Consider the following 27184-nt stretch of genomic DNA (forward strand, 5'->3'; position numbering starts at 1 on the left):
TTCTCCATCCAAACGCATCAAGAAGCAGTGCTGTGATTTGCTAAAACGACTCAAAATTAAACGTGGGGGACTGTGGACTTCACACTGAAGATTAGTAAATGAATTGAATCAAAACTGTTGTAAACTACTTCAAAATTAAGGCAGAAAAGAACCAGACGTTAGAAGAACTGAACCCATGTCACTCCTGATCTGCGCTCTGTGTTTGTCTATTAAAGTTGTTCAAGTACCATCTAGTCGTGCTTAAAGTTCTGTACGTCTCTTTACTTGTCTTTGGGTCGTTAAATCTCACGTTAGCGCCCCACTCCAAACACAAAAGAAGAGGGGGGAGAGAAACCAAAACCCAACCACAACTGCCATTTTGTGGGTTTTCAGCTTCCGAATATCTGCACGATTATATTTCACGGTGTAAACAAAGGTGTTCAGAGTGGGTTGAAATGAGATGCTCTGTTCCAGTGATGGAGCATCAGAATGGTTTACAGTTGTGTGGCGCTAATAACGACGTCAGTGCCTCTGAAGGCTACGTTAGCGAATGCTGTCGTCAGTGGTAGGGAATACGTTGCAAAAGACTTATTTAAGACGATTAATTATTTTATATATGTATCTATCTCTATCATAAAACGTCTTGTTCGCATACAAAAAGATCTCTTCTATTTTTATTTTCATATTTATTACTACACCATTTGAACACAGCAGATGTTCCTCACACTGAAAATGTCATGATGCATGGCCCATATATTTACACACTTTATTTTTTAAGTGACCACTCATTGTAAATAGTAGATGGGTTCACAGGATTGTTGGCTCTTTTCCCCACCTTTACAACGATTTCAGAACGAGCAGGTTTCATTACAAACCACTCTGAGTGACTGTCTACATCTCGTACGTTAGTATGTAATTCTCCCTTAACTCTGACGCTAAAAAGTATGGCACACTTTGATAAACACTAAAAGAAAATCACTTTGGTTTCGCGATAAACATAACACTCCTTCAGAAGGAAAAGCAACCACAGCTGAGCACCGCCGCCGTTCCTCAACCTTTAACAACGTCGTACACCGCTTAAACCTTCTCATCAAACAAGGTCACCTGTCCTTCCCCTCTGTCCAGATGCTGGTGTTAGCCTGACCCCCTCGTCATAAGGCAAAGGTTGACGCAGTTCTCGTGTTGTATCCTGAAGTTCAGTCACGCAAGGAGCCTTAAGAGAACAAACTGCACACAAAACATGGACTTGAACAGTTCAGTCCATCATCAAAAAAAGTCCCATTTCTCTCGCTTTGATGGAACCGAATCAAGTTGCTTCAGACCGGTGTGGTCCTCCGTGCTCGGTGCTCTGGGTCCGTTCGTCCCGCAGCTTTAGGTTCTAGAAGAGCCTCGCGTGTTTCTTCAGCTCGTTCTGCTTCCACAGTGCCAGGCGGTCAAAGTCAGCTATGGTCATCCCAAAGATCTGGTAGAACTCTTCAGGGGACAAGTGTCTCTGGAGTAGAGTGGAAACAGATGGTACAAGGCGTATGAGATGGGTCCCAAACCGCACACGAAACCCGTTCTTTAGTAGAGTGTGTTTAGATGCAACCGTGGTGAGAACATCTTTGGCACAAAAGGCTTTTAACTCCTATTAAAGAAACCAACACTTGAAGCTACTGTAAAAATCATTCATGAACCTGGTAAACATCCCAACCCCAGGTGTAGCAGCAGCTTATTCAATTATTAAAAATGTGCCGGTAATGGAAAACTCTTCCACTACGTTATTTGGCTGAGAAATGGTTTCCTCTGATTATTGCTAACTAATAAGCGTACAGGGGCTGGACAATGAAAGTGAAACACCAGGTTTTAGACCACAGTAATGTATCAGTGTGGTGTAGGGCCTCCTTTTGCGGCCGATACAGCGTCAGTTGGTCTTGGGAATGACATACACAAGTCCTGCACAGTGGTCAGAGGGATTTGAAGCCATTCTTCTTGCAGGATAGTGGCCAGGTCTCTACGTGATGCTGGTGGAGGAAAACGTTTCCTGACTCGCTCCTCCAAAACACCCCAAAGTGTCTCAATAATATTTAGATCTGGTGACTGTGCAGGCCATGGGAGATGTTCAACTTCACTTTCATGTTCATCAAACCAGTCTTTCACCAGTCTCGCTGTGTGTATTGGTGTGTTGTCGTCCTGATACACGGCACCGCCTTCAGGACACAGTGTTTGAACCATTGGATGCACATGGTCTTACTGCTGCAGTGTGGAGTTAATGAAGATTGTCCACCAGGCTCTGCTCCAATGACAGGGGTTTCACTTTCACTGTCCAACCCCTGTGTATCTTCAGATGTCGTTTACAGAGTTATAACTCGCTCAAAGCCAAATACATGACAGTTTTATCGTATCGTATTTTCTTACGCAACTTTGCGCGTCCCTGGTGTGGATTTACCTCTAGCCTCGTCCTGTCTACATCGCTCGGGAGCTGGTTTCGACCTCGAACGTTGACCATTAGATCCTGATAGGGATAGATCTACGACAGTCGACAGTGAGGAAGAGGAGAAACATGATTAACAACCGACACGTGTGATCTGAGTCATTATCAGTGAGTAGTTTTCTTGCACAAACCAATGCTTGGAGCTGGATGGACTCTCACCTTGTATTCTGGAACACACAAGAGGGAGAGTAACAGGAATGAGGTCTAACACTTTATTATTGGATCATGTTTCTTTACTGACAGGTAGATGGAGAGGAAGCGTACCTCTGTATCCCCAGTTCACTGCGTTGGTGCTGTCATAGTGAAAGTAGTCAGCGCTGTGAGGCTACAAACACAAGTAACACATTCTTTAAGCTTCAGAAAAACCACCTTGAAGAGACTGCAGTAGGTCATTAGTCCAAAACATTTTAGACATTGTTTATCAGTGAATTCATCTACTTTAATGGTGTAATTGACGTACGCACAGCTTTTGTACTCTCCACAGGAAAGGATTTCATGGAGTGGCGGTGCTACAGAGCAGCTGCGTGAGCGTAAATGCTCTATGACTAATGCTACGTTTTGGCGAGAGGAGCAGATAACTGAGTACTGAGCTGTGGAGCAGTGGAACAGAGCGGTACCGGACTTTACTATGGTCCTCGTGACCGAATGCCATTGGATCTTCAGAGATATGTTACAATATTTAGCCAAAAGCTTTAATAGGAGAATACAGGGCTGTGGCTGCAGAAAAGAGGGGGACACCACAGGTCATTACTCCCTTACTTTCAGAAGAGTGTTAGCCATGTAGCATGTTTATATAGGTTTCTGGCGGTGTTAAGTAGCTGTAGGAAGGTGTGCTGAGATCCGGATATGTTGTAAACTTATGGAAACATAATATTTAATTAATAATAATACCTATAATTCCACACAATTTTTATAGACACACAAAATACAGGGATTTGTAATGTCCATGTCTCATTCATTCATTGTCTGTGACCCTTATCCAGTTCAGGACGGAGGTGGGTCCAGAGCCTACCCTGAATTACTTTGCACAAGGCAGGTACACACACTGGAGGGGGCGCCAGTTCTTCACAGGGTGACACACACTCACACCTACGGACACTTTTGAGTGTCCAATCCACCTACCAACATGTGTTTTTGGAGCGTGGGAGGAAACCGGAGCACCCGGAGGAAACCCACGGAGACACAGGGAGAACACACCACACTCCTCACAGACAGTCGCCCGGAGGAAACCCACGCAGACACAGGGAGAACACACCACACTCCTCACAGACAGTCACCCGGAGGAAACCCACGCAGACACAGGGAGAACACACCACACTCCTCACAGACAGTCGCCCGGAGAAAACCCACGCAGACACAGAGAGAACACACCACACTCTTCACAGACAGTCGCCCGGAGAAAACCCACGCAGACACAGAGAGAACACACCACACTCTTTACAGACAGTCGCCCGGAGAAAACCCACGCAGACACAGAGAGAACACACCACACTCCTCACAGACAGTCGCCCGGAGGAAACCCACGCAGACACAGGGAGAACACACCACACTCCTCACAGACAGTCGCCCGGAGAAAACCCACGCAGACACAGAGAGAACACACCACACTCCTCACAGACAGTCGCCCGGAGGAAACCCACGCAGACACAGAGAGAACACACCACACTCTTCACAGACAGTCGCCCGGAGGAAACCCACGCAGACACAGAGAGAACACACCACACTCCTCACAGACAGTCGCCCGGAGAAAACCCACGCAGACACAGAGAGAACACACCACACTCCTCACAGACAGTCGCCCGGAGGAAACCCACGCAGACACAGAGAGAACACACCACACTCTTCACAGACAGTCGCCCGGAGAAAACCCACGCAGACACAGAGAGAACACACCACACTCTTCACAGACAGTCACCCGGAGCAGGACCCTGGAGATATGTGACTGAGTCACTACCTGCTGCTCCACCTTGTGGAAATTCATTAAGGCTATTTTTCTCAGACCTCTAGGAATCCAGAGAGTGCAGGTTTAAAAAAAAACATGATCTGATAATCTATATTAGCACTTATGATTTTAGACCTAATGTGTCTGAGCTGCTTCTAGTTTGTCAGAACCAGAAAGAGTTCATAATCAGCTGGTAATTTGGGTCAGGTGTGTGAGGGCAGGGAGGAGCTAAGACTGTGAAGCAGTCTGAAAAACTCTTAGCTGGCAGTTAGGCCTGGATCCCTGTGGATCTGCTTTAAGTTTGAAGCTCCAGATCTACAGCAGAAGTGCCTGGGGACCTAAAAATGACCTACTTCCACGCAAGGTAAATGGCCTGCTCGTATTTTGTGCCCGCCGCGGCTGTGCTCTTTAGCTCGGGGTGTTTATGCTGGTGGTCTTGTTTTTCCTCACTTCTGTTCAGGGCCTGCAGAGCTTGTTAGGAGTGGATACATGTTTTATATGAAACTGTTACATTGATGTTTGGGTTTATATCTTTTGCTATAAAAATGATCTTGGTTTTGTGCTGCTATTGGACTCTGTGTCTGCGTGGGTTTCCTCCGGGTGACTGTCTGTGAGGAGTGTGGTGTGTTCTCTCTGTGTCTGCGTGGGTTTCCTCCGGGTGACTGTCTGTGAGGAGTGTGGTGTGTTCTCTCTGTGTCTGCGTGGGTTTCCTCTGGGTGCTCCGGTTTCCTCCAACGCTCCAAAAAAACACATTGGTAGGTGGATGGGCGATTCAAAAGTGTCCGTAGGTGTGAGTGAATGTGTGAGTGTGTGTTGCTCTGTGAAGGACTGGCGCCCCCTCCAGGGTGTATTCCCGCCTTGCACCCAATGATTCCAGGTTGGCTCTGGACCCACCGCGACCCTGAACTGGACAAGGGTTACAGACAATGAATGAATGATATTCCTTTGTGTGGTGCACGGTAAACCAATGAATCAGAAATAAGTTAAATGTATATCAGAGTCCTTGGCCCCAAAGTCAGCTCTAGAGATGGGCATCATTATGTATTCACACAAGATTCATTCCCCCTAGCGCTGGTGTGTGATCGAATGTGAACCCACTGATGATGCATCTCGCTTTAAATAATACTCTTAGTCCGTAAGTCATATTAAACAAGTCTACAAATAAATACTGAGTCGGATGGCGGCCTTGGCCTCAACCCTGCACCTTCATCTCCGAGTCCTTACCCTGTTCAGGCCGTTCCTGCCGTACCCCGGCAACGAGGAGGATTTGGAGACGAAGGGATCTGTGGAAACACAAGATACAAAGAAAAACTAAGTGTCAAATGCCCGGTGCAACAAACACCCCCTTGACCTAAGTGTGGGACACACACACATTCTCATTACCACAGAGGGGTTTCTCACGTAATACATCCCTTTCTCTCCTGAAACTCACTTTACTGACACAATACACCACTTTCCCCAGTCCAGCGTGGTGTCAATGCCGTGTGCCCCATGATCCCCGATGGGCTCTGGACCCACGGCCACCTCGATCCGCATGAAGCAGTCACAGAAAATGAGTAACTACTACCCAGCGAGTAGAGAATACTTGTAGGTCCCCAAGACCAACGTGTGAGAACCCAGTGCGGCCAGTAGAGGGTGCTGTCTGCACGTAATAGCTCCTATAATCAATATCACTCGTCTATCGTGAAATAAGAGCGTAACAAAACACAAGCATGGGTACGTAACCCGTTCCTGCCCAGTACGCTTTAAAATGGCCTTTACTCTGAAATATACATTTTTTAAAATATCCACACAAAGCAAAACAAATGAAGATTCAGCCACATTCGCCTGGACGGGATGTAAATTATTCATTTTTGGGGGCTTGATTCCTACCTTTGAATCAAGTTAATTCAGTTCATCTACATCATAAGAGCACCATCCTTCTGTTCCGCACTAGACACTACTCTCAGCACTCAGTGGTAGGAAGAAGAGAAGACATTGTCTTTAAATGACTCACCACTGTCTGCACTGTAGTGGGATCTAGGAGCTAGAGAGAGAGGGAGAAAGAGAGAGAGAGACCATCACGTTGATAAAGCAATACCATAGACACAGCAACTCAATAATTCACCACTGACTCAGACAGAATGTAAAACAGGCTGAAAAAAGAGACTGAAGAGTTTCTACAGCTGCCCAATCGACTGTGCCATCGTTGTTGGGACGTTAGCTTGTACGCTAACCAGTCTCTAAACTGCTGCTAAAATCCCTGCTGCTAGCGCGCTGTATTAATCACTACTGTATTTCTTCACAGTTCCGGCTGCTACCCGTGACTGCTGTAATACGTGATATGGCATGTCGCGTCGTCCTGTGCAAAACCTCGCTTTACGTTTCTCAGCACCGTGGCCTGGTGAATTGCTAGAGCCACGCTCGTCTGTCCCGTGTGTACCGTCGCGCCATGGTCCTGGAGGACCCTCGTCTCGATTCACCGAGTGTTTGAACGTAGTTGGAATGACGACTTGAAATGCGAGTAGGAAATGGCCGATGTTATTGTTAGCTACGGCCTGAGGGTGAAAGGGTGAGAGGAAGGGCCTTCCTGCCCACAGCTACCACAGAGAAGTGATGCATCGCTGGGGAGCCTTGAATCAAGGACTGTGTGTGTGGTCCAGCAGCTGTTTTTTATGATTAAAAATGGTTGCAACTAGGGGTTGTTCCGTTTTTTGTGTTTATATCGTATCGACCAAACGTAAGAAATATATCGTGATATAAATTCTGATCATATCGTCCAGCCCTATTTGAGTTACAGTAACTGTTGTATGATGTGTTTATGACTGTGCAGGCTTTTTTCTCATAAAGGAACCGAAGGATGAGTGAGAGTCTCATGAATAATAGAAGACGGGGACAAAATCAGTGGGGACCAGAAGAAAAGGGAGGGGCTGGGGCATGTGCTTTTGCACAGCAGGGGGTAGGTTCACGTACGGTTGTGTCATTTAAAGCCAGGGTTTGGTCCAGACTTAATTTAATTTACACGAGTAAAATACGGACAAACCCAGGCTTTGTGAAAGCTGCAACCGCTGCCAGTATCTGAACGCCATGCACTTTTATAATGACCGTACACGCCTGGCTTCAAGGGCATCTTAGAACCACAGAGGGCGGGGAGGTGGGAGGAGGGGGGGCACTTTAACAACAAATCACTAAATGTCTAGAATGAATCCATATAACGCTAACCCTCCTAAGGCAGTGGTCCTAGGCGTTGACACTGGACGTGAGATTTAACCGCAGTGTGTCCCAGAGTCCAGTTATTATTGTTATTTTCTCGGTTGCTATTGATGAATGAGTTTATTAGTGGGACTTGACCAATGGTGGAGCAGTGCCCAAGAAAATGACCCTCTGAATCCAGTCTTGCAACAGTGTCTTAAGTAAATCCACTTGAGATTACAACTCGATGTGTTATGACTTGTGTCTGTTTGCGTAGTGGTCACTGATAGAGACTTAGGGCACGTTTCCACCAGGAAACAGGGACTTTTATTTTGTACCTGCACTCTCACGGGTCCGAGCGAGCTGAGTAGGGTCTAAACCGGGATGTGTACACCCTGCGGGGCGCTGATTGGCCAGAGAGACTTGTCAATCAAAAGGAAATGCAGACACCCAGCACCAACCAGCCGTGTGGAACATCTCCAGCGTTTATACCAATCACAACAGCAGCTCGTAAAATTACGCCGTGAACTTTTGACTCCTACGAGACTGATCTCTCCGAACTGATGCGCAGATGTGTGTTCAGTCCCAAGGTGAATAACCAATCAGTAAACACAGTTATTGCTGCTGCAGCCATTGTTGTGTTTCCAAAGCTTGCGGTTCCCTTTAGAGACTGTGCTCTGTGACGTTAGAAGTTACATTTCAGGGGCCAGTGGCGCCAACGGAAAAGCTATCATGGGGGGACCATGTCTGAAAGTAGAGCCTAGCCGAGTCGAGTCGGTACCACGCAGTGGCAGAGCGTCATTAGCTTCCATCTGGTGTTAGTTACGATGGCCGTAAAGTGGAAGCACAAAAGAAGCCAATTTAACCCAAAAATGAATTAAAACGTAAAGGAAACAGATCTCTTGTAGATGTGGATGAGGTGGACGCTGGGTGTAAAACATCCTCAGCTGCACACACTGAGCTCTAAAGGCTGGGAAAGGCGTCTGGAGGAAGAGTCGCTTCTTCAGTTTGACTCCATTACATTTCTCTGTCGTGGCATTGAACAGAGTTTAATCACAGTAAAGGACAAAGGTCACTGTGTGTGTGTGTGTGTGTGTGTGTGTGTGGGAATGGAGTGGGTACAAATTACATGAGGAGTCTATGCCTCCATCTACAGTCGATTACGTTGAGGTCGGTGATGACGGTCGGACACGGGTCAAGGCTAACGTTCTGCATGTGTACTTTATATAAACGAAATCAAACTGTAATCCTGGATTAGGGCTCAATAAAGAGAAGCAGACGCACAGAAAAACAACAACAAACAATCAATCAAAAAACAAAAGGATGGATTTAAAATCTCTCAGAATGGGCTTTAAATAATGTACACAACAACAATGCGTCCGAGGTTAGCTTCAGTGGGTTTTAATCTAAGAATAAACGCAAGATATATTTAATTTTATGTCTCATTTACCTCAACAACGGACTTCACCACACACACATACACACACACATATTAAGAACAGAGTGGCCAGGGCTGTGATGGTGGAGCCGTGTAAATTTCAGTCAAAAATAAAAAGCTCTAAAGGAGCTATGATGGAAGTAGCATCATGGAATGGAAGAACAATGGACGCAGAAACGAGGTCAAATGATCACTATTCGAAAGCACACAGCGATCAGAAACATTGATTCATTGGATCAGGAGAAGATTCGCTGGTGACTGAGATCAGTGTCAGGGGGCAGCTGTGGGTTAATGGTTAGAGGCGTATGGGACCAGAAGGTTGTTGGGTCGATTCCCACGAGCGGCAAGAAAACTGTGGGGAGGTGGGAGTGAAGGGACAGAACTATCCTCCTCCCTCAAGACACTTAAACCCCCAACTGTTCCCCAGGCTCCAGGCGTGGGCCGAGAACGCTGGACTTGTTTAAATCATTTAAAAAAAATTCACATCAATGGCAGGCTTTCACCAGAATAAACACCTTTTTCTAAAAGAGTTGGCCACACCTCCCTGAAGTTATACAGCTCTGTGTGTGTGTGTGTGTGTGTGTGTTAATTAAGGTGTGATACAGGGACAGGGATTCCCTTTTCCATCTCATTAAACTTGTCAAGAGGCCTGAGGGGAGCCCACTGTCTTTTTCTCACTAATCCACTCACAGTAGGGGCCAGTCTAGCTGCCAGACATCCTCATTATTCAACAGTGTATCTCTCTCTCTCACACACACACACACACACACACCTTACCAGAGAGCATAAATACCGTACATCTCTAAGTTAAACTCTAGTCCAAAATCTGATGCTAAATCTATTTCTACACACTGTAAAAACTAGAAGCTGAGAGTGTGAGAGTATGACCTGGTTATTATAAAAACACTGGGCTTCTCTGAACGCTGTCAATAATTAAAGCGACGCTAGGTAAGATCTGATGTGTTTGCTCCTGTAATTCATTTTCCAGCACTGTCCTGAAACCAAGGGGGAGGGGAAGCATGAGGTGGTTTCCTACCCTCCTTCTAAAATGACATAGTGCAGCTTCTTCAATGCTGAGCCTAGAGTTAGGTGACCAGACGTCCTCTTTTACCCGGACATGTCCTCTACTAGTCCCGCCCTCCCCTACTCCGATTGGTTCGCTTGAGTGAGAAGGGGGCGTGGTGAAGTAGCCTAAAGTCTTCTGATTGGACGGTCTGACTGTAGAGCTACCGTTATTGGTCGATAACCTTCTCTGTAAACGTTTAATTGGTCAGTCTGCACGTCAGTAGTCCTTGTTTACATCAGGGAAAGCTCACGTACCCACCCTCATCTCGAGCAGCTGTGACCAAACAGAAATGTAAGTTCTCGCGAGAGCTCATCGCGTGTTTTTGTGAATTAAAAGTATCTGTTTAAATTTATGATCAGGTTATTTTTATTAACTAAAATACCTTTTCTGATAGATTCCCTGCTTTACGTGAAAGTGTTGGCCTGTTGTCCAAGGGCTGTGGTAATGTGTGTGTGTGTGTGTGTGTGTGTGTGAGAGAGAGAGAGAGAGAGAGAGTTCTTACAGCCATTAACAGTGTTACTGTAGCCCAAATTGTGTAGCGCCTCTTTACTCCCGCTGCGAGAGTTTCGTGCACTGGCCCAGGGGTCGTTGTCATAGGAACAGGACCTGGCCTTCATCTCCTCCTTCAGGATCATCCGCCCGATCCCAGCTTGGATCTGGACAACAGGACGAGAGGGGAAAGGAACTCAGAGGGGGAGTGAAAAGCCACGGCACGTCGTCTAAACGTTTCTAACAAACACCAGCTGACTTCCTCCTCTCGAGTCCAGTGACCAGAACCACGGCTTTATTGTTGGAATAAAGAAAAATACTCTCTCCTCCTTCACTCTGGTCCATGGGGCTCATCAGTTCTTTTTCTGTCTCAAGAGAGACATTTCCACAAGTGGTTCCTCCTGTTGATATCAAGCCGCTGTACTGACACCTAGTGGCCTGTGTGCATCAGATTTTGTTGTAACCTCTTTCTAACACACCCCTTTTAAACATGGCCGCCCTCATGTTGGGGACCCGCTCTGTTTAGAATAAACTGATTCCTTAAGAGATCACAGAGCACACAGATTCTAAAAAAGTGTTAAAATAATAAATAATCACTTCATAAATATTGTTTTGGTTTTGTAATTTACAGCAAACGTAACATTGGTGTTTGTTGCAGTGTTCGATTGGTGTGTTTTTGGCTTTTTTAGTGTAATATGTTCAGTACAATGTCAAATAAGATGAACTAGTGATTTAGGGAGATCTTTCTAGAACGCATAGAAGACAGCATTAAAAATGTATGGGAAAAAAAAGGATGAAAAGAATGTTTATCGTACTCTGTTGAGGCTCTGATTGCATCCATCCTCTTCTCCTCCGGAAGAAAACCTGCGAGCTCGAGAAACTGAGAGAGAGAGAGAGAGAGAGAGAGAGAGAGAGAGAGAGAGAGAGAGAGAGAGAGAGAGAGAGAGAGAGAGAGAGAGAGAGAGAGAGAGAGAGAGAGAGAGAGAGAGAGAGAGAGAGAGAGAGAGAGAGAGAGAGAGAGAGAGAGAGAGAGAGAGAGAGAGAGAGAGAGAGAAGCCATTAGCTCTTGTATCATTACTTTATTCATTGTCTGTAAACCTTATCCAATTGAGGGCAGCGATGAATCACAGGGCGACACACACTCACACCTATGGAGACTTTTGAGTGTGTTTTTGGAGCATGGGAGGAAACCAGAGCACCCGGAGGAAACCCACGGAGACACATGGAGAACACACCACACTCCTCACAGACAGTCACCCGGAGGAAACCCACGGAGACACATGGAGAACACACCACACTCCTCACAGACAGTCACCCGGAGGAAACCCACGCAGAAACAGAGAGAACACACCACACTCCTCACAGACAGTCACCCGGAGGAAACCCACGCAGACACAGGGAGAACACACCACACTCCTCACAGACAGTCACCCGGAGGAAACCCACGCAGACACAGGGAGAACACACCACACTCCTCACAGACAGTCACCCGGAGGAAACCCACGCAGACACAGAGAGAACACACCACACTCCTCACAGACAGTCAGCCGGAGGAAACCCAAGCAGACACAGGGAGAACACACCACACACCTCACAGACAGTCACCCGGAGGAAACCCACGCAGACACAGGGAGAACACACCACACTAGTGATCCTATCTAATAAATCTCATATAAAAAAATCTAATAAAATAAATAAAATATTGACAGATTAATCTATTATAAAAAAATAATAAGTGTGTTAAATGCACCAAAGGCTAGACGATAAAAAAATATACACTGTATATCGCAATATAAAATGTCTCAATAACAATTCTATGATTTTTAAACACAACCTACATTATTTACAGCATCTGTCACTGACTGATGGTCATTAGGGGGCGCTGTCGTCAGTTCAGCACTCAATTTAAAATGCTGTTTAAAAATATTAATATTGACAAAGCTAAGAGGTTTATGTTTGATGGCGATGTCATGTTTTTTGTTTGTTCTTAGATATTTTGAGTAGATTTACACTGTTTATCGATATCGGAATTAATTAAGAAATATATCGTGATGTAAATTCGGGCGTATCGTCCAGCCCTAGGTTTATCCTAAAACACTCGGCCGGTCCCATTTACCCACGCAGACACACACCTTTCGGAGAGCTGGAGAAGTGGTAGAAGTCGGACTCCGAGTGCTGGTAGTGGTCCGGGGAGTATGATGAAAAGGGGGATGACAGGATGTCCTCATTGGTTTTACTCTTCATCGCTTCGTTTTCAAAGTCATCTGAGGGGGTCCAAACAAGACACAGTCATTACTCAGGGAAAGGCTGGGGCGTACGCGGGGGGTAGCCTTCGCGTGAAACACTTGAGAGTGAGAGAGGAGCGATACGCTGATGAGAAATGAGGATAGAGGGATATCGGGATTGAAAAAGGGTTTAAACAAATAAACAACAAATGAAGGAAAGCTCTGTAGCCGAAGAGCTTCTGACAGAGCATCACTCAGACGGAGGAGAGCTGGAGGAATAAACACACCGCTGAAAGAAACGTAAAACGAGGATCATGCGTTGGGTAAACTGTCCGTTATCAGAAATCTAAAGCCGTATTCGGATGGGATTTAAATTCACGTGGGCTCTAACAGCTACACGGCCTTGTCGTTTTTCTCCTCCTCCCCTGAGAAATGTACATCGTTTACCCAGGAGCTCGTCTGATAACAGTGACGTCTGGACTCCATTCTCCTTGAATAACCAGAGCTTGCCCATGTGCTGTCTTTGCCCTCATCAGCCCCTTCTGCTGCCAGATGCTGAATCTCTGTGGAAGAACCCAGAGGCTCGCCTCTCACTAGGTCTGCGTTTGGAAACTCCTGCGCGAAAGCTGAGACGTGTCCTGAAGCCGAGATGTAGCCTGTACACCCACAAACGTGTCCTGAGGTCACCGGTCCTTGACTATCCTGCCCAAGTACACCATACCCTGGACAGAACTGTCATCACAGACCCTCCAGCAGGACGCAGACGCAGGACCCGGGTGCCACCTCTCGTAGGGGGCGGGGACTTCACATGGGTGGCCCTGATATAGCCATGAAACATGGCTGCCCCTAGGGAACCCACTCTATGAAACATAAACTGGCTGAAAGAATGCAAAGCAACTTTTGTGTTTTTGTTTTTGAGCATCCCATAAACGGCACGGTAGAAATGATTGTAATATCCTCGGTGACACAAAGCTATTAAGAAGATTAAGTTTCACTGTCGTGGTAGTTACACGCTACGTCACAGAAATCAGAACACAGTCACATGACCTTACGAAGAAGCACATAGTATGAGGTGTCCACAGTAGGGTCACAATGTGCCCCTTACACAGTGATTAATAAATGATTATCCTCAACTACGTGGGGTTATTTTATAATGAAATACACATATATACAATAACAGTGACTGTGAGGCTGATACTTACAGGGGAGTGTGGTTCACCGAGGAAAAGAAGAGCAGGACAGAGGAAGAGAGAAAGATGAATGAGGGACAGATCACGAACAGAGGAGAACACACTGAGGAGCTGGGATTCTAATGGACACAGTATGACCAAATGTTTGTGGACACTTGCGCATCCAAATATGTCTTAGTTTGCTGAAAAGTAACACCCTCTGCTCTTGTGGATCATGGCTGTGAGGAATTGATGGCATGACGACACAGAGATCAGTAAGGCCTAAGTAACAATCCTGTTTTATTTATTAATTAATTTAATAAAGCAAATAAAGGTCTGTGTCTGTAGTGGGGGCTGAATTTGAGTTATGAAGGGTGTCCTCAAACTTTTGGTCATGTATGTAGTTGTTTATCACTCTGAAGCAGATGCAGATACAAACACACGACACTCATTCTAGACCTAGAAAAGACTCTAAGATGTTTGAGCTTGTTTTGGGTTGTTTCAAAATGAAGCTCCATTCTAAAGCTTTTCTGAATTCAAGGACAATGTTTATATTAAAGCTGGAGTAGGTCTTTTGGTAGCTGGCTTTTGAAAATACTACACTGAAAAATCCCAGCCCCTTCCTTCCAAAGTCCCCCAAAACACACAGAGGGGCACTGCCGGACTACAGCTGGAGGAGTCCACGAGGGAGTCATTTATGGTGTCATTTACATCTAGGGCTGTATAATTCGGCCAAAATCTCTATCATGATACATTTCTTAATTTTGGTCGATACAATATACAGTGGAACCTCTACCTAGGAACGTGATCCGTTCCGTGACCCGGTTCGTAAGTGGAAAAGTACGGGGAAATAACGGAGAGTAGGCGGTGAATGCGGGGAGACGAAGCGTAGATACGGCTTAACTTAGCACAAATTTCAGTGTCTGCTATTTACACTAATGCTAAATTGCTAAAGCTACAATGTGCTAATCTTAAAAGCTCACGTTACGCTAACTGCTAAATGTTTTTTGGGGTCAGTGGACATTTCCAGCCGCCGGCTCGGAGGAGGCTCGGGTTCGTTTCTAGAGTCGTGGTTCGTTGGTGGAGGCAAAAAATATTCAAATGCCCGGTTCGTATCTTGGAAAGTTCGTTAGTAGAGGTTCCACTGTAGTTTCAATATCGATATAAACAATATAAAATACACCGAAATACACCCAAGAACAAACAAGAAACATGACATCACCATCAAACGTCAACCTACTGGCTTTGTTAATATTAATACTTTTAAACAAAGTTTTAAAATGAGTGCTGAACGACAGCGCCCTCTAATGACCGTCAGTCAGTGACAGATGCTGTAAACACAGACGCTTAATCTTCTTTAGCCTTTTATTTCATCCAAGGGAAGGGAGTGTGAAGACTGGTCGTAAGGTACATTCAGTCTGAGTAAATGACCTACTCCAGCTTTAAATGTAAGTGCAAACGTGGAGTTTTGTGTGCTGCCATGTTTCCTATCACTGTATAAAAGGTGCACACTGCTGTCTTTTTTGCTGAGCGCACTGTTGGATTTTGAGTGGGAGCTCATGCATATTCTAAACAAACGCTCATATTTGTGTTTGCTCAAAACAAAACAGGAAGTTCACACAAATCCACCACAAAACAAAAGCTACATGCAGCAGTCTCCACAGAAAAGTGTAAACTGTAAATGATGAATAATTTACTTAAAAAATCCTCAACATCAACTGAAAGTCAAGAATTTCCATTTTAGACGTAGTGTGTTTTAGACGTAGTGTGTTTATTAGCAATGTTCAAACCAAGCTCAACTGTCTCCAACAGCAGCTGACTTCACATACAGTTGTGTGCAAATGTTTCCTCACCCCTGGTCAAATGTCAGGTATTGGTCGATTAATTTTTGTTTTAAACGTTTGAAACTGAAATGTAATGAATGTATTAAAATGCATTGAATCTAAGGAGAACATAGCTATTCACACTTAAAAATTAGCATAAGAATTGGAGTTTAACTTATTAGAAAATACACTGAAAATAATAAATACGAAGGAACACTGTGTAAAAATAAATAAATAAATAAATAAAAATTTATTTAAAAATTTTTAAATTTCCTATAAATGTGTTACACTCAAATATAAACTGAAAAATATGTTACAATCTGTTCCAAACTGAGCAGTTAATGTTCTCCTCCAAGCGTGTTTAACTTTCCCGTGGCACTGTGCCAAATATTTATTCCGTTAAATTGTGACCAGGTGTTTAAACCTTTGCATACCACTATATTTAGCTCTGGGGCTTTTTTATTGAAGGATTATGAGTTTTTGTTATTAGGGTCAATTAAAAAGTATTCAGTATTTAATCTTTTAATAAGCACAGCTGGCACTGGAGACACGGCGCACACCGTCAGCACCGCACCGCTAATTATTTCTGAGACGAGAGAAAGGATGGCTGCCCTTGTCTCGTCCAGAAAGAAGCATCCACACAAATACCGTGTCTCTTATAGATGGGAGGCTTTCTGTAGATGTTGGATTCCCCGGTGGCTAAATACAGACAGAGAAAAAGGAGTGAAACAGCAACAGAGAGGAAATCGAGGTAGAACTGGACCCAAAGGAAAAAGGGGGAACAGGTTAGAGGCAGCCAGGTCATGAGAGGGAAGAGCTCTGAGAGTGTGGACACAGGGCAGGCTGGGTTCCCACAAACGTTTAGGCTTTAATGTGCACGAAAGTCCAAAACCGAATAACGGAAACTGAAAAAAGTTAACCCTTTACAACCCTCTTTACAAGATTTCATTGCAGTTTCCCTGCAGTAAAGAGGAGTTAGGAGTGCTTCCGTACAGTCCGCGGTATTTAAGAAGCCAATAAAAGATGAGAAAAGAACGTTTACTGAGTGAAAATGTAAAATCAAAAGAATAAAAACATGAAAACATCAAGTGAAAAACACAAAAACCATAAACAAGAACATAAAACTGAAAAGTGAGCACTGTTCTTTTAAGGTGGAACTCAAAAGCATTGTAGGGGAACACAAACACAAGAACCATCCCTTTATAAACATGCTCCGGGTTCTGCTTTATCAACAGAACCATGTTCACCCTTAAAGGCAATGTTCATGATTTTAATTTAAAAAGAAAATCATGTTTTATAAAATTCTGAGGATGTTTGTGTTTGCGAAGCCCCAGTGTTTAGTAAATGGCCAAAAAAACAAAGGGTCTCGTCCGGGATGCTAGGCTTTGTCTACGTCTCTCAGAGCTACAAAGGCATCTGTGGATTTGAGACAATGAATAGTCCCCAAAACGTTGAAAAGCACGAACCGAGATGAGTTCCTGCTCCATAGGTGGGTAACACTGACTTATTTATTCTGCAGTTTCAGGTTATTTAAGGTGGAACTGATGTCAAATTCGGGAGAGCGCTAACTCCATGAAAATAAACGCAGACTGAAAGTGCTACAAAACGACTCGAGTTACAAATGAGTTTCTGTGGTAATTCAAACAGTGAATAAAAACTTGTTTTTCTTCCTCAAACATACTTTTCCACCTTAAAAGACGTGGGTAACTGAATGTAAACAGATCAAAGAGAGTAGCGTCTCCTCACAGTCGTGGACTATTTATTTATTTATTTTTCCTTTGTATTTGTGTTAAGAAATTAATTTATGAATAATTATTCATGAGCCCTTCTTTCTAAGTACTGTTTACTAGCCAGTCTCTCTCTCTCGCTCTCTCTCTCTCTCTCTCTCTCTCTCTCCAGAAGCTCTACTTAATTTAATTCAAGACCTTTGTGCACTGTAAGTTTTGTGTGTGTGTGTATTTGTTTCATCACTATCAAATATGAAAGGCATACGGTAGGATGTTTTCTTGTTAAAGTACGAGTTTTAGCTTAGTTTCAATTAAAAATGTGGCTCTGACGACTATAGATCTGCCCCCTCACGATGCCCTCCATAGTCTGGTCTGCCACTGCACCAGCACTGTCCAGTGTTCAGTTCAAACTCTTATTCTCTGAAACACATTCAAAGATGTCCAACTCAGCTTCCTGCCTCAGTTCAGCTCGATGTCAAAGCCTTCATCAGCTGAACTCAGAGGGATTTCAGATCTGAAGAGTGAGTTTTCTGAATTTGAGGCTGTTCCGTAGGTTCCTGACTCGACCCCTTTACAAAAGGAAGGTGGAGAACAGCAAGAGGCAAGGGTCTGAAAAGAGGGTGAAAGGCATTGAAAATAGAGGTGTCAGCAGAACAAGTTCCTCCAACGTGTTCTTTCATGTCTGGAGGGGTCCCAGTGGTGCAGAAAACACACACACCACAAATATGAGAAGACTGTCATCAGCTTTTGAAGAACAATATTAACTGCAAACACTGATCGCAGTGCATTTGAATTTGGGGAACAGCCTCCACTGTTACCAATGTTTACAATCTTAAAAACTCCATCAAGCAAACCAGCACCAAGTGTGTTTTATAGAAAAACTGATATATTTCATTCATTAATTCATTGTCTGTAACCCTTATATAGTTCAGGGTCACGGTGGGTCCAGAGCCTACCTGGAATCATTGGGGGCAAGGTGGGAATACACCCTGGAGGGGGCGCCAGTCCTTCACAAACACAGACACATACACACACATTCACTCACACACTCACACCTACAGACACTTTTGAGTCGCCAATCCACCTACCAACGTGTGTTTTTGGACTGTGGGAGGAAACCCACGCAGACACAGAGAGAACACACCACACTCCTCACAGACAGTCACCCGGAGGAAACCCACACAGACACAGGGAGAACACACCACACTCCTCACAGACAGTCACCCGGAGGAAACCCACGCAGACACAGGGAGAACACACCACACTCCTCACAGACAGTCACCCGGAGCGGGAATCAAACCCACATCCACCAGGTCCCTGGAGCTGTGTGACTGCGACACCTACCTGCTGCGCCACCGTGCCGCCCCTGATATATTTTTCCAATCCAATTTGTACATTTCCCAACACTAAATATTTGAGGGAAAAAATATCAGTTTTTCTATAAAACACACTTGGTGCTGATTTACTTCAAAGAGTTTGCATTCCACATTTTTAGAAATTAGAAAAACTTCTAAGACTGAACTTCACAGGCGCGAAAAAACATCCCAGATTTGTTTCAAATTTGTTTTTGGTTGTTGTTTGTTTGTTTGTTTTTTCCTCCCCTCCCTGGGGCTCCCCCTAGTGTAGTTCATTTTTACAGTGTCCTACCCTCCTCCAGAAGTTACATAGTCCCGTTTCTGCTGTGCTGAGCCTCCTGTAGCTCTACACTCCCAATTACAGCTCAGTGGAGCGTCACAGTGAATTTAAAGCTGTAATTGAAAGGTAAATACAATCAATAATGTAAATAAATGAAAGGCTAACCTTGGGAATATTTCAAATATTATATTTTATATAATTGTTTACAGCCTTTTAAACTGAAAAGTGGTAAATTATTATTATTATTAGGTTGTGTTTAAATCAGGGCTAGAGCTCCAGGGAATTCTCAAACCACAGATGGATTGGACAGGCTTTAAATATTACTTCCACACTTTTAAATTGAGGAACCGCTGTAGATGGCGGAGGCTTCCTTCACGGCTGAGCGATGCAGAGTGCGGGTGATGGAAGAGAGAGAGAGAGAGAGAGTTAGGAGGTGGCGTCAGGAGAGAAGAGCTATCAGTTATGATTCCAGGATCTGTCGAAAGCAGTGGCCTTCGGACTCCGGGTCATTAGCTAGCTGAGGAAATTATGGATGAATGGATGAGGAGAAAATCGGTGGCCTACCTGGCACATGAAAATGCTTGGGCGCTTGGTAGGCGGTGGTGCTGCTGGACCTGGCGTCCAGCTGAGTGTAAAAGGGAGAGCTCCTGCCACTCTCAGTGCCTGCAGTCAGCCCAGAACCAATGACAGTGACAGAAAGCACAGCATGAGTGCGGGCCCTTCGCCGTCTAATCGAGCAACTGAGGGACAGTATGAGTTTACAGGCCCTTATTCAGCAGCGTTACACATCTGTAAACTCTCATCTAATTCTCTTCTGTGCTGCTGTGGTGCAGTGTGTAACCACACCATGCTGCACCAATAAGAGTGCGTGTGCAATAAACCTAACACAGCATTCACCTACGTCTTTAAACTGATGAATGAGGGCAACTGACATCAAACTCATACTGTACCCGAACATGCAATGGAAAAACCTCAAATAAAAAAAGAATAGTTCATAGCAAGCCATCTTTTAGCATTCAGTTAAAATTTCTCCTTCTGATCTTAATAATTCAAATATCAGTCCTCTGAATGTGTCCAATTAATAATATCAATGATACTACGAATTATATACGAATGTATTTATAAGAGGAAGGGAGTTAAAGTTGAAACGTGTAAGAAATATCACACAGAAGGATGAAATTTATGATGCAGGTAAAACAAATATTACACACTCTATGTCCAAATGTTCATCCACTGTGTGTTGGAATTCAGCCACTTCTCAAACTCTTCTCCAGCTCGAGGTTTGGATGGAGCTGTGCACGGTCAAGTGTCCCATTCCGGGGGTCATGGAGAATATAAGCTCCCCGAACAAAAAATAGTCACCTTGTGTGTTTACGTTGGTAGTAGCTTCAGGATCCTGCAGATGGCACTGCACAAGCATTGATTGCACTAGAAATATCCGCAGGTTGCGCGCTGGGATTCACAGATTGGGAAGAGGTGGTGCAGTGCAGTGAATGTCGTGTTTGATGTATGGCATTTGTTTTCTACACACAGTTCGGTTGAGGTGACACTGACCATGTCTTGCCTTTCGCCCATCGTCTTACTGAAGAACACGGTATTCCAAGAGGACAATTCTCACGTTCAGTGGGCTGCAAATGTGATTGATGAACATTCAGGAGCATTCAGACTGGCCTGCAAAACCCCCAGATTTTAATCCGCCAATTAAAGGCATCTATGAAATTAATCGATACAAGAGTACAGTGATGTCACCTACATCCAGAGACTTGTCACGTCTGTGCCATACTGAGTCACAAGCTGGTTGGAGGAATTACACGTTATTAGGTACGTTTCCGTCAGAGGTGGCTAATTTTTGGTCCAAGGAGCTTACCGTAGAGTGAGAAACCGAACTGCGGAGTGCACAATTCACTCATTAGAAACGATGCCTGGTTTATTTTGGACATACAGTGTGTTGGATGCGTTTCTGTATCATCAGCTTGATTTTAAAAAAAGCAGAATCTAGAATGGTTTTAGCGTAGCATTCTTTTAGATACTGGGATCCTAAAGAATTACAGGAAGAAATATGATATGTTCCTGAGAGAAAGAATGAAATGAAAAGCTCAGGACACACACTCATGGATTAAATATGATTTACCAGAGGGAACAGGTTTGGGAGATTTGACCAACCTTGTACTTGAAGAAACACGCTTTCTAACACTACGCTGATGCTGACTGTAAGGGCCGCCTTATTCAGTGGTTCTTAATCTTTGCAACTGGGGCGGCTTATCCTTCACTAAACACCCCATTCAAATCGAGGACTGGATCAGATGTGGTAGGCCGTGAAATGTGTTAAACTCTTGGGTTAGGATCTTGATTTTTGGCAATTTCCTTCACAACAAATAGGTTTCCTCAACGACCTTTGGAACTCGTGGATGTATGTAACTGTGGATGTTATGTAACACCTGTTTCTAATGAGCATTTTCATTGTCGCGTTCACTTCAGCTACACCTGACTGGTGCTTTCTCTTCATCTTGTCATCTCCGAGGTCAGAAATTAGTGTGTGTTTTCTTGTATGAAGGACAATCTGAAAGCGTGTGTTTGTGTTGGAGGGCTCACCGGCGCGATAGAAGAGCTGAGGTGAGCGAGGCACAGTGGGAGACATGCCCTGGCGGCTGTATGACGGCGAGTCGATATAACCTGGGCTGGAGGAGCGCCGGTTCCTAAAGTCCCAGCTGTCATAGATCTCCTGTCAAACAGAGCGCAAGGGTCTAGTCAAACAGAAGCCATAAATACTGGTGAATACACATCAAAACCTCTACAGCAGGCATTTCCAAACAGAGCCCTACATTTATAAAAGAGTCTAATGGTCTGTAAGAGTTTATTCACTCCCTCGCCCACACACTCAGTCACATTTAACAAAGACCTCAACAAGGGTTAATACTGTCTTTCACTGTAGCTGTAAAGACAGCATCTGCCTGAACACATCATGACAACTGGCGCTTTTCCGGGGCATTGTACCAACTTTACTACACCACAGAATAATTCTACGCGCTGCCGTTGTGAGTCGGATAAAAGCGAATGTGATCTCTACTGAAGCTTGTGGGGCGGCACGGTGGAGCAGCAGGTTAATGTCGCAGTCACACAGCTCCAGGGACCTGGAGGTTGTGGGTTCGATTCACGCTCCGGGGGACTGTCTGTGAGGAGTGTGGTGTGTTCTCTCTGTGTCTGTGTGGGTTTCCTCCGGGTGACTGTCTGTGAGGAGTGTGGTGTGTTCTCTCTGTGTCTGCGTGGGTTTCCTCCGGGCGACTGTCTCTGAGGAGTGTGGTGTGTTCTCCCTGTGTCTGCGTGGGTTTCCTCCGGGTGACTGTCTGTGACGAGTGTGGGGTGTTCTCCCTGTGTCTGTGTGGGTTTCCTCCGGGTGCTCCGGTTTCCTCACACAGTCCGAAAACACATGTTGGTAGGTGGATTGGAGACTCAAAAGTGTCCGTAGGTGTGAGTGAATGAGTAAGTGTTGCCCTGTGAAGGACTGGCGCCCCCTCCAGGGTGTATTCCTGCATTGTGCCCAATGATTCCAGGTAGGCTCTGGACCCACCGTGACCCTGAACTGAAGCGGTTACAGATAATGGATGAATGGATAGTTTGTGCTGAACGTCTGCATTTCACTGTGATTGACACGTCTCTCTGGTTAATCATTGCTCTCCAAGGTTTACACGTGGGAACCAGTAGGGACTAACAAATGCCCCAGTTCCAGGTCTAAGGGAAGAAATGTACCTAATGGGAAAGCAAAGAAAGACGAGTAGAGCTGAGTAGTGTTGAGTAGGTACCATGCAGTAGAAAAGCACTAAATGATGACGTTTACCCCAGAGGACGCTACGTAGTACATTTACACGAGACTAAACAAGACAGAAACACTAATATCAACAGAGTATCTGAACCTGACTGCTAGTCTAAACAAAACCATGCACTGACAGCAGTTACCAACACACAGGGGGCAGAGAGCACAACATAAACAACATCAAATCCCAAATAAGGTGCGTTTTTTTGGCTCGTATTAGGCCTTGCCCTTTGGTTATGTCTCTGGACTGCTGCTGGGCTGGGGATATAAGTGTTTACTGTATTGTGTTTATTCTTCTGTGATGAGTATCATTAGTGAAGTCCTACCCTTTGCTGCTGTAAAAGCTTTTATTTGACTATAAAGGCTTAATGCTAGATATTTCAACATTTCTATGAAGATCTGCCACAGCAAAACATGCGAGGGTATGGACTACTGTCGGACGAGTTAGATCTAGATTCACATACACCACTGCAACTCATCCCAAACACACTGAACGCTTCTGACACCTCCACAACTGACAGAGCGAACCAGAGCATCCCATGTTATATCAGAGTTTTCTACGTGGTTTATCCAAGCTGTGTGCGCTATTACAGAACACATTACATATTACAGTAGCTCCATTCTTTCATTATAAGCAGTGTCTCCTAATCCCGAGGGTTCCAGAGAGGGTCATTACCTGAGAGTATGGAGAGAGGGTTCCCAGAGACTGTGCAGAGAGAAAAGGAGGAAGACGAGAGGAAAATGAACAGAAATCAGGCAAGCACAAATTAATTTCACACTCCATTACTCCATCCTTTCCAGGCCCATGCCAGAAGATGTAGAAGAAGAGAGAGAGAGAGAGAGAGAGAGAGAGAGTGGAAGAGAGTGGACTTTATTAAAGATACACTCCTTTTCCCTGAATCCCATTACCGTGGTTTGCTGGTATTTGGCGTAAGATGGCGATGACGCAGTGGCGTGTGCACATACAAATGGAAGCAATTTCAGCATTTCTTCATTGGGAAAGTGCTAGAAAGCACCGGACCACAACAGGGGGACAATGAACGATAGATTGTTATTCACCATTATTCACCTATGAAGATTATTTCTGTAAAAATGTAAATAAATTACAAATCACTCCATTAGTAAAGCATCAAGCACAGCATGAGCCCTGGGTTGGACAGTACGGTGCTATGTCACTGTTATGTATCAATGCACTTTCAGTTATAAACGATACGATACATTATTAACAACTACAGTAACTGCTGTAATAATTTTCACTGTAATATCTTTCTTTATTAATTGTTTTACCTCTTTGGTCGTCGCAGATTTTGACGTAATAATGATCAAATCTTATTTAAACACAGCGTTATTTAAATGTACAGTGATCCCTCGTTTTTGGCGGGGGATGCGTTCCAAGACCCACCCGCGAAAAACGAATATCTGCGAAGTAGAGGAAGGATATTGTTATGTATTTAACGAGTATTTGGACTTTTAAACCCCTCCCTGTTGCTGTTAACAACCTTCCCTTTGCATTAAACAGTCGTTCTGTAATGTATTTCAGCTGGAACAACATGTGATATCCTACCAGTTTCTTTAATAGAGTCATTCCTAAGCTGTGATTTAGCGTCAGTAAATTTCACTCGGATGTGGACGTGATCAATAATGTATTGTACGTAAGAAATACGTGTAAATGATTGTCACAGTTGAAGGAGGATGAGGAGGTGGATGTACACGCAAGGAAGATTTATTAGTCAATATATATGTTTAGTCAGAATCTTGGTAAGTTAGTTGTGTCCAAAATAAATATAAATAAGTTGTTTCTTCTGAATATTCTTCGGAATAGTAAGATTTGTACTAAAATAAAATATTAAATATAATTTAAATAGCAAATTAAATAATTAATATTAATAAAACCTTTATTATGTTTCAATAGTATGTTCTTGAAATCAATATTTCATATTTTCATAATATATCAGTATTTTTCAGCCAAAAATATCGTGATCGCCAAAACACCCTGAAATATCGTGATATTGCTTTAGGGTCATATCGCCCACCTCTGTTACAAACGCCACTCTGAAACATCCCAGATGTACTGAGTGGAGCCGGATCACTCCGGCCAACATGGTTCCACTGCTTCACAGCCCAATGCAAGGAGGACTTATACCCCTTAGCTGACTCATGGCATTGAGCATATTAACCTTAACCTTAAAGTCACGTGAGCCCATTTTTTTCCTGCTTTTCTGAGGACATTATACAAGTCAGTAGTTCAATTCACCAACTATAAGGAGTACATACAAACTTTTGGTGTATATACTGCACCCATATATCCCTTAGAGTAGAACTCTGAGTAGAAGTGGGATGCACTAAGGATTGCCACAGATGAAGGCAACGGAATGGCAACATTTGAGTGAGCTGTGAGTAGCAGAGTTAGGAGCATTAGTCTAAGACTCATAAAGAATGAGATCATAAATAGCTTTTATCTCAGGCAGCGCAACCAAACCCTTGTATTTCAGAAACTCATTTTCCACTTTGGCCTGAGGAGCAAAACAACACAGGGATAGAACAGAGTGGGGGATTGTGGCTGTCACACACACACACAGAGAGAGAGCCTGCAGGGACACACTCAGATCCAGATGGGGATTGGACCTAGCCTCACAGCAGCCTTCTGATGCCACACACATGCATGTTTAGGACTTACACAGATCACTCACAGGTCACAGTTTATTATTTAACTGCACTGTATGATCACTAGGTAGTGTCTGTGTCACAGCTCCAGGGTCCTGGAGGTTGTGGGTTCGAGTCCCGCTCCGGGTGACTGTCTGTGAGGAGTGTGGTGTGTTCTCTCTGTGTCTGCGTGGGTTTCCTCCGGGTGACTGTCTGTGAGGAGTGTGGTGTGTTCTCTCTGTGTCTGTGTGGGTTTCCTCCGGGTGACTGTCTGTGAGGAGTGTGGTGTGTTCTCTCTGTGTCTGTGTGGGTTTCCTCCGGGTGACTGTCTGTGAGGAGTGTGGTGTGTTCTCCCTGTGTCTGCGTGGGTTTCCTCCGGGTGACTGTCTGTGAGGAGTGTGGTGTGTTCTTTCTGTGTCTGCGTGGGTTTCCTCCGGGTGACTGTCTGTGAGGAGTGTGGTGTGTTCTCTCTGTGTCTGCGTGGGTTTCCTCCGGGTGACTGTCTGTGAGGAGTGTGGTGTGTTCTCCCTGTGTCTGCGTGGGTTTCCTCCAGGTGACTGTCTGTGAGGAGTGTGGTGTGTTCTCCCTGTGTCTGCGTGGGTTTCCTCCGGGTGACTGTCTGTGAGGAGTGTGGTGTGTTCTCTCTGTTTGTGCGTGGGTTTCCTCTGGGTGACTGTCTGTGAGGAGTGTGGTGTGTTCTCCCTGTGTCTGCGTGGGTTTCCTCCAGGTGACTGTCTGTGAGGAGTGTGGTGTGTTCTCCCTGTGTCTGCGTGGGTTTCCTCCGGGTGACTGTCTGTGAGGAGTGTGGTGTGTTCTCTCTGTGTCTGCGTGGGTTTCCTCCGGGTGACTGTCTGTGAGGAGTGTGGTGTGTTCTCCCTGTGTCTGCGTGGGTTTCCTCCGGGTGACTGTCTGTGAGGAGTGTGGTGTGTTCTCCCTGTGTCTGCGTGGGTTTCCTCCGGGTGACTGTCTGTGAGGAGTGTGGTGTGTTCTCTCTGTGTCTGCGTGGGTTTCCTCCGGGTGACTGTCTGTGAGGAGTGTGGTGTGTTCTCTCTGTGTCTGTGTGGGTTTCCTCCGGGTGACTGTCTGTGAGGAGTGTGGTGTGTGGGTTTCCTCCGGGTGACTGTCTGTGAGGAGTGTGGTGTGTTCTCCCTGTGTCTGCGTGGGTTTCCTCCAGGTGACTGTCTGTGAGGAGTGTGGTGTGTTCTCCCTGTGTCTGCGTGGGTTTCCTCCGGGTGACTGTCTGTGAGGAGTGTGGTGTGTTCTCTCTGTTTGTGCGTGGGTTTCCTCTGGGTGACTGTCTGTGAGGAGTGTGGTGTGTTCTCCCTGTGTCTGCGTGGGTTTCCTCCAGGTGACTGTCTGTGAGGAGTGTGGTGTGTTCTCCCTGTGTCTGCGTGGGTTTCCTCCGGGTGACTGTCTGTGAGGAGTGTGGTGTGTTCTCTCTGTGTCTGCGTGGGTTTCCTCCGGGTGACTGTCTGTGAGGAGTGTGGTGTGTTCTCTCTGTGTCTGCGTGGGTTTCCTCCGGGTGACTGTCTGTGAGGAGTGTGGTGTGTGGGTTTCCTCCGGGTGACTGTCTGTGAGGAGTGTGGTGTGTTC

The 27184-nt window shown here is 45.0% G+C and overlaps 1 protein-coding gene across 1 annotated transcript in view; it reads right to left on the reverse strand.

Annotated features, from left to right (window-relative positions):
* Positions 1-725: 725 nt before the first annotated feature.
* Positions 726-27184, reverse strand: part of LOC136668087 (actin-binding LIM protein 3-like) — a 33913-nt gene continuing 7454 nt past the window's right edge. The window contains exons 4-16 of the mRNA XM_066645330.1: positions 25370-25461; positions 23625-23703; positions 21730-21859; positions 19702-19800; positions 12691-12822; positions 11374-11438; positions 10572-10725; positions 6391-6420; positions 5619-5677; positions 2717-2777; positions 2612-2619; positions 2408-2488; positions 726-1471 (exon numbers count right to left, since the gene is read on the reverse strand). Coding sequence (XP_066501427.1) covers positions 1358-1471; positions 2408-2488; positions 2612-2619; positions 2717-2777; positions 5619-5677; positions 6391-6420; positions 10572-10725; positions 11374-11438; positions 12691-12822; positions 19702-19800; positions 21730-21859; positions 23625-23703; positions 25370-25461 — 1104 coding nt within the window. The 3' untranslated portion in view covers positions 726-1357. The remainder of the gene's footprint in view (positions 1472-2407; positions 2489-2611; positions 2620-2716; positions 2778-5618; positions 5678-6390; positions 6421-10571; positions 10726-11373; positions 11439-12690; positions 12823-19701; positions 19801-21729; positions 21860-23624; positions 23704-25369; positions 25462-27184) is intronic.

The sequence above is a fragment of the Hoplias malabaricus genome, chromosome 15, assembly GCF_029633855.1.
Source record: "Hoplias malabaricus isolate fHopMal1 chromosome 15, fHopMal1.hap1, whole genome shotgun sequence".
Taxonomy (NCBI): Eukaryota; Metazoa; Chordata; class Actinopteri; order Characiformes; family Erythrinidae; genus Hoplias; species Hoplias malabaricus.